General features: G+C 42.6%; 1 protein-coding gene across 1 annotated transcript; it reads left to right on the forward strand.

The window, feature by feature from the left end:
* The first annotated feature begins 6,279 nt into the window (after positions 1 to 6,279).
* On the forward strand, positions 6,280 to 10,738 carry tril (TLR4 interactor with leucine-rich repeats). The gene is given in 2 exon segments (XM_012874213.3): positions 6,280 to 6,958; positions 6,961 to 10,738. Coding segments are annotated over 2 exon segments (2,475 nt in total). The 5' UTR covers positions 6,280 to 6,669; the 3' UTR covers positions 9,147 to 10,738.
* Positions 10,739 to 11,263: the final 525 nt, after the last annotated feature.

Here is an 11,263-nt window from a genome sequence, read left to right on the forward strand (position 1 = left end):
CAGAGAGCAATGGGCTGCTGATTGTTCAGCAAACACCTTAAAATCTGTCAACTTTTTAAACTGACATTGCATGCAGCGTTTAAAATGACAGGTAGGTTCAAAACCCATGCTAAAAATTCAGACATCTTCTTTTAACATTCGGACACCAATGTGTTTAATTATAGTATGTGTTTGCAAAACAGTATTACAATGTTCTACGTAAAGGGAAAAAAAATATGATTTAATCCTAACTTCAGCACTCACACTGACGCGTAACACTTCATTAAAGGGTTCTGTCTGCAACACCCAGGCACCAGGACAATGGTGCCATTTTGGCTTTATGAAAATACAAGGTTGGGGCTGAAGTTTCAGTGGTTAGAAGCTCTCACAAGGCTTCCAGCTTATTCACGTTGCTGAAGCAACAGTGACACAATGTTGACACGATTTGAATTTGTGGTTTCAGAAAACGTCCGCCGTATCCTTCTCTGTTGACTGCAACAGTTCGCACTGACCATAACAGTTCGCATGCCATAAACTAGATCGTCCTGTGGTTTTATTGACTGTTTTCCTTCCGTCATAAAAGTGTAAGGCGTCAGAAACTCAATACTGTGACCTTTTCATTTTAAATAATTAGATAGCTGCTGTACACCTTTTCAAGCTTAAACTGCGTCATGCACGTTCCAATTTCTTCCAGTGGTTTTCTCAGTTTTATGTTATTTATTTATGTTATATTTATTTATTTATGTTTGCCCTGGATGAATAATGTCATCTGTGCTTCAGCAAAAACTGTTTACAGCCCTTGAACTTTTTCCCCATTTAGTGATGTCACAACAACAAAACCTCAGTGTCTGTCAGACCAAAATAGTTGTTACATAGTTGTGAAGGAAAGTGGCCGACTTTCAAAACGCTATGCGTTGTGTAAAGTCACCGCTGCCCATTCCCTTGAACACACCAGCCCCACAGAAAGGCATGGTGTCGGCAGTATTTTGCTCTGGGGATGCTTTATTTCATGATAGACGGGGAATCTAGACAGAGAATGATAAAGGGAGCTAAATGCAGGGCGATCATGGAAGAACGGAGTGCAAAAGGTGGAAAAAAACTGAAAGCTAGTGCGGAGGTTCATCTTCCAGGATACAGTAACAGCCCCAAAGACGCAGCCAGACACACAACAGAATGGCAGAGATCAAAGGATATCAGTGTCTAAGGATGGCCTAGTTAAAGTCCAGATCCAAATCACGTTGAAGATCCGTGACATGGCCTACTGTAGTTGACCCTGGCAGGCTGAATACAAATGCGTGCCGCACTTTTCAGATTTGATTTGTCGAACGTTTTTTTAAAAGCCTCGAATGTTTCTTCCACTTTACAGTTGTGCAGCGCTTTGTGTGGCTCCGTCACATAAACATTTCAACCCACCAGTGTTGACGATATGATTGAAAATTTGAAGAAAGGTTCAGTGACGGTCATTATTTAGTTGCATGATGCTGTTAGGCCCATCGTCTCAAGCAGCAGCTGATAACAAGCACAAAAATACATGACCAATAAAGAGGTTAAACATGTTTTACTTTTTTTTTCCCTCCTATGAAGGATTTGTCCATATATCTGTAATAAGTACACCACACAGTGATAATTAGCCGTGGTAAAGAGTATTCCTCTCCTTATACGGCCATCATTCTCCAGGATGAAGGTTTCATCAAGTATAATGTGGCGGGAAACATGTGCCTCTGTGACTAAAATTTAAACTTCCTCTTCCTGCTCTGACAGGAAGTTTGAACCATCTGCTGCAGCGTCAGCCGATCTCTAACTTTTTCTAAGAGTTGAGAGATTGCCTGAGAATGACTTTAGTTCCCATTAATATCATGAGGTTTCAGCACCTAAAGCCACGGTGGGTGAAATCCAATACAAAGAAAAGATGGTCAACTCATTAACTGGTGTGTGTGTGTGTGTGTGTGTGTGTGTGTGTGCGCGTGCGTGTGTGTGTGTGTGTGTGTGTGTGTGTGTGTTGTGAGGTTGTTGCAGAGATCCTAAAAAACTGAAAAACACAGACAGAATGTGGCAAAAAAAAGTATTTTGAGGGCAACCTTTGCACAGGCACAAACTTCAATGTGTGTTATAAGGATTTTAGGAATTAAAAAATGTATTTTTTCCCAAATAAAAATCTAAAAAGTAGGCCGTGTTGGTCCCATCTGAACAGACCATCTCCTCCACGTGTCTGCTGCGCCTCGTCGGAGGCTTGTGACAAACTTCAAACAGGAGTTCTTTCTTTCAGCGATGGCTTCCTTCTTGCAACTCTTCCATAAAGGGCCAAATTGTGCCGTGCACGACCAACAGATGCAGTGTCAATAGGTGCTACTCCCTGAGCTGTGGTGGTGTTTGCAGCTCTGAACTGAACAAATGAACTGAACCGCTGGTTCCCCATTTAAAGCTGGGTTGTATTATGGATTTGCTTTGAGGTCATAAAATCCCAATAAATAAATACATTAGAATAAAGTAAATTGATATTTGTGGTTCAGATGGTATGAATACTGTTGCAATGCACTGTATATCACCCAAACATGGTAGAGAGTTGTTCTCTCTCAATGGAGTCTTATTTTTCCAGGGTGTTTGTGAATCTGGGTCAGCTCTGACAGCAATCTGCCGTCTGGATCAGTCTGGTACTGCTCTTCCTTCTTCCCCCCCCACTTATTTACAGAATGAGCTACTTTAATAATGGATCACGCTTTGCCGTTCCCTTATATATGCTAAACAGTTCGAGTAATTTTCAAACCTGTGTTTGTTCGTCTAAACTCTGGGAACAATCCAGGTAACTTCCATGAAACAAATGGACCAGACCTGCCGAGTCTGGGGCCAGCTCGCTGACTGCTTTCTCAATGTGTGTGTTTCCCTAAGGGGGCGAGGCTAAAATGGACCTGACAGAGACACTCACAGGGTGTGTGTGTGTGTGTGGAGGGGGGGATGAGAGAGAGAGAGAGAGAGAGAGAGAGAGAGAGAGAGAGAGAGAGAGAGAGAGAGAGAGAGAGAGAGAGAGAGAGGGCAGTACAACAGAGATACGGTCAGACAGGAAATGACCCCCTGGAGTAGAGGGGCTTCCCCCTCGGGCTTCTGTTTCTTTTTCTCACAGACACTCACAGCTATATAATGTCTGATGATGTGTAGCAGAAGCTATGCATGGGAATACTGCCGGCCGCAAAATGCTTCCAACACAGGCTGGGAATGCAAGGAGCAGCAACAGTCGCCCCAAACAGATCAGCTTGGAAAGAGTTGCATCACTTGTATGCGAATGTTGCTTGAAGGACCGTGTGGTAACTGCATCTCAGTTCCCTACGTAATTTCAATCTGGTCTGGTCTGGCCTCAGAGGTATGCTGGAACAAAACATGGTCTTTACCCAATAAATATTTACTAGTAAATAAGGTTAAAGAGGTTTCCTTTAAAATCATTCACCGCTGTTATCCAGTAAAGTCATTTTTGGTTAAATATAAAAAGGACATCGATACCGCTTGTACTTTCTGCAACATTTACTCAGAGTCTGTCTCTCGCCTGTTTTGGTCTTGTGAACACACCAGGCGTTTTTGGCAAGGAATTTGTCGCTTCATTCTGGACAATATTTTTGATCAATTTGAACTTTATTTTAAAGATGTCTTATTGGGAATCACAACATATGAAAAGGAACTTTCTGACCATTTCTTCTTGTGTAATCTTTTGCTACTGTTGGCCAAATTTTATATTCACAAATGTAAAATTATTATGACTAAACCCTCATGTATCTCTTTTTTAAAGGAAGCAACAACTTATTTTTCTACATTGTCCTCCTCCAATAACAAAAAGGCTGTTAAAACCTTATCTTTATGCTCTAAATTTGTCCTCCTCCAATAACAAAAAGGCTGTTAAAACCTTATCTTTATGCTCTAAATTTAAAGTTTTTATGTAATCCCTTTACATGCTTATTGCTTATTATTTATTGCTATTTTTACTTTATTCAGTTAGTTTTTATTAATTAATTTATTTTAATCAAACCCATGGCAATTGTTTATAGGAAATTGTACTCCTCTCTGTATTATAAAGCATTTTCTAATAAAGCTTATTGAAAAAAAAAAAAAAAAAAAAAGGACCATGTGGAAATGTCTTGTCGCATATATTTGAACAATTTTTGTTTGGTTGTAGAAAGCGCCCGAGCGCATTAGGTTCTCGGGTTCACAGCGATTACCGTGCAAACAAAGGATCGCGAAAGCAAACGTTTAAGTTAAAGAATGCGTGTGTACTGATTGATGAATGAAGCATTGTGTCCAGATAGGCAAAAATAATAAATAACAACATAAAGATGAAAGATTCCAATAAATAAATAATAACAGCATTTAAATAGCTTGATTAGTAACAAAAAGTTATCATGGAATAACAAAAACATTATACCATCAATTAAATACCTCCAATTTACACAAAGTCCAATTTTATCAACACATTTTACAATTTACACATATGATCATACTATACATATGTTCAATATGCAGCATACTTTGCTGTTCAATTCATGTTAAAGCTTTAATAGGTGAAGCGCCCAAGGATGCATAAAGGTATCTTCCCCAAACTCAGGCTGCCAAGGATTGTTTGGACATGTGACATTAGCATCGCAACTCACATGCCACATAGCTTACACCGCACATATCAACTACTGTGACAGAATTTATACAAGGATCTCTTAATGATGAATGAACCAATGATAATGTTACTTAATCTCATTTTACAATATGCAGACACTCTGTCTGCACTGCAGAAGATTCAGCCAGCTTGTCATGGTGGAATGCGTGGAGTGGCTCTAAGAGCAAATTATTTCTTGATTTGGCTGCACACCCACTGTGTAGAGAGCATTGAATTTCAGATATTGGACTTGATGTTATAGAAAAAGTGCCTTTTTTCAAGATTTTTTTTAATCTGTGTAAAATGTGTTTTTAGATATGCAAACAGACACGGTTAGACAAGAAAATGTGAAGACAGCTTTAACCAGAACGTCATTTTTCACACTAATGTTCATAAATATGAGCTGAATTATTGTGAATAAACACACTTTAAATAATTTTTACTTTCTATTGACTTAGTCTTATCCCATTTACAAGAACATATATCAGCCTGTTTTTATATAGAGTGGATTTAATTAGGGGTTAGTGCAGCTTTGATCTCATTTTGCTTCCAGCAGACTAATACATCAATAGTCAGAAATTATTTATTCGCTCCCATTTTGCCTAACTAATTAGTTTTTTGTTTTGTTTTTATCATGCCATCTTTCATGGAAGATCTGAATCATCTTGGTCAGTCTACTGCAGATTAAAACCTAAATTGTTCCACAACTTTATTTTTGTCCATGTGTGGACATCTCTGTGTTGGTTCCTGATATCATGGGGCTGTTTTTCTTCACAAATATTCTCTAACCAACCTCTGAAGCCTGCTGGAGCCACTTATACTCAGGTTGAAAGGTGGGATTCATCAGCAATTAGGTAACTTCTGAGGGAAAATTATGAAACTGGATTTTATTCTGGGGTGTTAGATTAAATGGTGCTGAACATGCATGCATGCCACTCTTTCAGATTTTTTTTTTTGGGAGGCAAGAACTCCACGTGGAAAACCACAAATTACTTGGCTTGCACTACTCTGCATTAGTCTATCACAAAAAGTTCCAATACACATTGAAGTTTTTGGTTGCGAAAAAAATGTGAAGAGTTCGAGGGGCCAGCGTACTTTTTTTCCAAGGTGCTGATGGTCGTGCTCTCGTAAAACTGCAACAATCTGGTGCAGAAAACGCATGCACAGGTAGGTCTAATCAATCCTCTGTTTGTAAAATTATGGACTAAACATTCATCCGCCCCCCCTCAGACTGTATTTAGGCTCTCTCCCTCCCTTCCTCTCTCTCTAATTTACATTTGGCAAGTCTTTCCAGCAGTCTAACACGCCCTTCTTAATGCTTCATCACAAATGTGAACCATCTGTCCTCTCTATGGTGCCCGGCAACAAACAGACAACAGTTTTAATGTGAGAAGGTAAATGACATTGCAGACTTCAGGATGATAGTTATCCTAATGTACAGAGTACATAGACTAAATGAGTAGATGCTTATAGAATGCTTTGTATGCACTGCCATTGCTGGGCTGAGTGAGGATGGGTGGGGGGGACGCATTACGCTCAACTGATGCAGCTTGTTTAAGTATTTTACCAAGAAGGGGCCAGTTTATCTTTAATGTGGTGGGGTTCCGTAGGAGGGAAATCCTCCAGCGTCCGCACCAGGATTCTGATCCACATCTCAGATCACCCCTTGGTGGATGCGGGGGCGCGCTCAAAACTCGGTCAAAGGCTCTTCCGCTCTTTCGGCGACGCGCGCAGGGTCCTGAATCCTGTGCGTAAAGATGAAGCGTGCACATCTGGCTCTGGCAGGGTCGCAGAGTTGCGGAGGGAGGGACTTCTTCAGAGAGAGTGTGTGTGCGTATGTGTGTGTTCTGTAATTCGCAGCAGATGACCACTTGGGGGGATGGAGGATGCATTCGGGAGGCGAGCCTCACCAGAGCGCATTGGACTAATTGAACCGTTGCGGATGCAGCAATGCTCCTGGGCTGTGCATCATTTTTTAGACCGCGGCGTGAGTTATGGAGGGGTAGCTCTGCAGCATGACAGAGGAGAGGGGCGCCTGCAACTGAACAACGCATGTGGAAATGGATACCATCGGTTCCCTGGTGGGAATATGCATTTTCCTGCTGTCGCTCGGTGGGTTTTCATCTCCCTCACCGGTGTTGGATTTTTGTCCGGAAGGCTGCGACTGCGCGCATTCGAGGCACCTCGTGTGCGCCAACCGCGGCTTGCGCGCAGTGCCCAAAGCAGCCGCGCACACGTCAGATGAAGCGCTGATCTTCAGCCTCGGGGGTAACTTCATCACGAACATATCGGCTTCCGATTTTGAACGGTACTGTAAGCTCGTAAGGCTGAATTTACAGTATAATCAAATAACAGTATTCACCCTGAAGCATTCGAGAAACTGTCGAGACTGGAGGAGCTTTACTTGGGGCATAACCTTTTAACAGCTTTACCTGCTGGAAGTTTGCAACCCCTGAAAAAACTTTCTACGTTCTATGGGAATAACAATGAGATTAAGCGAATCACACCGGAGAACTTTTTGAACTTGGATAATCTTGTAAAACTGCGTCTGGATGGTAACTCGCTAGAGGTTTTGCAGGACTCTGTGTTTAAAAGCTTGACCAACCTCCAGTATCTTCACCTGGAACACAACAAAGTGCAACACGTCCACAGAAACGCTTTCTCCAAACTGACCAACCTGCGCTATCTAAACCTGGCCCACAACAAACAGTCAGCTCTGACAAATGTTCTCACTTTCTCTCACCTGAGAGCTCTGACCACTTTGCTGCTGTCTGAAAATGAAATCCGCCACATCGGAAACCACCTCTTTCAAAACCTGAAGAAGCTCTCGAAGCTTTCCCTGAGCAACAACAGGATTTCTTCCATGGACAGAGACGGTCTGAGGGGACTGTCAAGCCTCAGGGAGTTTCTGATCGATGGCAACGAGTTGGAGAAAATCGACGCCGGATGGCTCGAACCTTTGGAGAGCATCGAGGTGCTGGACTTCAGTCGCAACCTGATCGCCAGCGTGGATCCCTTGGCCTTTTCCAGACTCCGATACTTAAAGGTGCTTAGGTTGAAGAACAACTTTCTCACCAGACTGCCAGGGGAGATTTTTGCCTTCAACAACGTCCTTCAGGACGTCGATCTCAACGGCAACAACTGGACCTGCGACTGTCGCCTTGAGGGCTTGAAGAATTGGATGACCGCTGCTCATTCCCAGCGCAGGCTGCTGACTGTGTTTGTGCAATGCCGTTACCCTGAAACTCTGAGGGGGAAATATCTGGACTATGTGAACATCTCCCAGCTGCAGCCCCTTGGGAACTGGAACCATTCCTGCAAGAGTGGAGCCGGGCCTGGGGAGAGTCGGGGAGGGGGCCTACTCAAGAAACTGGATAGAAAAGAAGGAGCGGAAGTAGATGGAGAGTTGAAATGGGAAGAAGATCAGATGAAGCTACATGAAAGAAATAAAACAGAATTGGGAGGGAGAGAAGGCTTGAGACACTTTAACAGGGGTGAGATAGTGGTGAAGAGGGAAGGGGAGAAAAGAAAAAGAGGTGGCCAGGAAGAGGTGGGAATCCAAGGAGATCAAGGGGGCCTGAAGGCGGCAGACACTTCTATTCCGAATGGCAAGAAAACCAAGAAAGAGTCACTGTCTGCTAAAGGGGCAGCTGGTAAACGTGGCAAACAAAGGCACCGCTCAAATGTTATCCCTAAAACGCATCCGTCAACCACATCAAAACCAACCCATCCAACAAACACGTCGCTCAGTACCGGCTCGCCTGTCCAGCCAGGGGAGAAGTTTGATCTCCTGAGGTCGGATCAAGACAAACCACTGCCTGTTATCGTAGATCCTTGTGTGTTCAATCGGCATTTTATCACCAATGTCTCAGTTGATCAGGTGACATCCAGCACTGCCACTGTCTACTGGACGAGCAGGGACCATCATCGCTACACACCAGGACCGAGACCGGGGCTACACGATGTCCACTATCGGATTCTGTTTGACCGGTTTGGCACCCCAGACCGTTTCCCTCGCTACGTCTACGCCAAAAGAGACTCTCGCTCCATCACCCTTCGCGAACTCACCTCAGGGGTGACCTATGTCGTTTGTGTGGAAGGAGTAGTGGGTGGATCCGTGTGCCAGGTGGCACCCCGAGACCACTGTGCAGGACTGGTCACCCTCTCCGAGGGGCCCAGCCGTCACGGCAGCACTCCACTAACCTCTGACCTCCAGTTGGTTACAGTGGCAACACTGGTAGGGAACGCTTTACTGCTGCTGGTCATCAGCGGCGTCTGGCTGGGGCGGAGCCTCAGGAGGAGGCTGAAGAGGAGGAAGTCTGCCGTTCACGTGCGCCACATGTACTCCACAAGGAGAACGTTCCGTCCGACAGTGGCAGCAACCTCGGTGTCCACGGACTTCACCAGCTACCAGAGTAGCCGACCAGCTCGGCTTGCTCCGCTGGAGGAAGGAGACCTGATTGAGTTCCCTTGTGACCGCTTCTTAGACAACTGTGGGGCTCGCAGAGACAGCGATATGCAGAGATTCTCCGACTAAAAAACAAAAATGTAACTGCCCAGTACAGAAATATGTGATTTTGACTCAAGTTTATTTTTTTGAAAAATATATTTCTCTCATATAAACCATAAAAAAACAACGGATTATGAACATAGGGTTGTTTTTGGCAGAAAAAGCCGACCCATAGAACAATCTCTTTCAGCTGTAGAACAGCTGAGCTCACGATGATTGTTTCAGACTCAGGAGGAAGTCCAGTTCCTCAGACCTCCTTGTTCCCTGATGAGGCCCTTTCCTCTTTCATTTCCTCGCACCTGCGACTGTCTCATTATATGTGATTTTGTTATGTGAGTGGATGTGTGCACATATTTTATGTTGTACCACTGATTTCAGCAACGGTGCTAATACCTGATACGCAGACGTCATATTGTCTTATATTTGTACAGAATGTCATGAGGGCTGCTGGTTGGCAGAAAAATATGTACTAGTTGACTTATGTTTTATGCATCTTGTAAAGATAATAGCATCTTTTTATATTACACAAAAAAAAGCAAAAGCACAAGGAGATCGGTATGTTACCCAAGGAATAGGGTTGCCAGTTATGGAGAAGTGCATACACCTCCAAATTGTGCATAAACTAGTTGCTGGGAGCAAATATCCCCAAAAATGTGACTAAACTGGTATTGAAGTGTTTGTGGGTGGATGCTTTAGGTATATAAGACATCAATTGATGTCATATGTATTGATTTATTTGGCAAAGGAAAATAATAATAATTTTCCAAGCCTACATGGAATATGTGAAACACTTAGGCCTGTGAAGCAGACAGATATAATATGGACGTTGCAGAGTCTTTTCTTATGGCATCACATTTCAACTTTAGGCATCAAAGTCTGTTCACATGGATGATACTGCTCTTAATGTTTTAAATATTGCCTGTCATTCACAGCTTAAACACATTGCGAGCTCTGGTAACGCTTAGTCTCTTTGTTTCCATCAACAGCGTGGGATGCCTCCCAATAGACAAAAACATGTGAATACACACAAACATCAGCACAAAAAAGTATTTGAAGAGCACCAAAAAGTGGAGGAGTCAAGCATCCAAGCTCTTCATAGCTCATTCCAGTGTTTTACATGAGAGAATTGGCTCACTCTGAAAAAAGGTGTTAAAGAATGTACTTTAATATGAATGATGATCCAATCTAATTAAGGGGAAATACCACTTTCAGTGCCTGTTTAACAACATGTTAAGAATATTTATGAAGGCAGGTTGGACAAAACTGGAGGGCTTCAATCTCCCCCAGTTGCTCTGGTCAAACGTCACTTTTCACCGAAACGGACACTAGGGGGCAGTGTAGACCGCAGAGTTTATTTGACACCAAGTTCTTTATGCACATGCTGTTTGATTCCAAGCATCAACAAACACCGCTTTTTGTTTCATGAATGAAAAATAACACGAAACCATATGAAGTTAGCAGAATAATGTTTTTTTTTTATTATAGCATTACATTTGCAGCCATAGTCCATGTCTTTACAGTACAAAATGTTAAGTTGAAACGTAAATCAAACGTTAGACATGAAGTACAGCTTGTAGTTATTTAGTGACAATTTCACTATGTAAAAAGTGCCTTTCAAGAAACCCTGTTTACGCTATGTCTTTCCTGTTATATGGCTCTGTAACACGGATTTCTGATTTGACTGACTGTCATTACATTGAGTATAAAATCTCGCAATGTTTAAAATAACATTTTGTATTGAAATTCTTTACTTGTTAATAAACAAATACAGCTGTATCATTCATTGCATGATTTTTTTTTTCATTTTTTTGCTTCAAAATAAAAGGCATAAGGTGTGCAACAGCAGCTGCTCAGTTATACATACCAATATACACAGTACCTTGCAGAGGTACTTACACACCTGGAATTTGGAAAACATGTTTCACATTTCAACAGACTTTAATGGGATTTTTTTACGTGCTGTACCCACGCAAAGCAGCGCTGTAATTGTGAAGAGGAGGGGAAGAGATGCCAGATTTTTAAACTTTTAGGGATGAAAATCTGAAACGTGCGGCATTTGCGTTTCGCCTCCCTAATCCGGCTGTTATGGCAGTAAGGCTTTTGGGATGGGTCTCAAGCAGGTTCATTTTTTCCAGCATTGCCAT

Source organism: Fundulus heteroclitus, chromosome 13 (genome assembly GCF_011125445.2).
Source record: "Fundulus heteroclitus isolate FHET01 chromosome 13, MU-UCD_Fhet_4.1, whole genome shotgun sequence".
NCBI lineage: Eukaryota > Metazoa > Chordata > Actinopteri > Cyprinodontiformes > Fundulidae > Fundulus > Fundulus heteroclitus.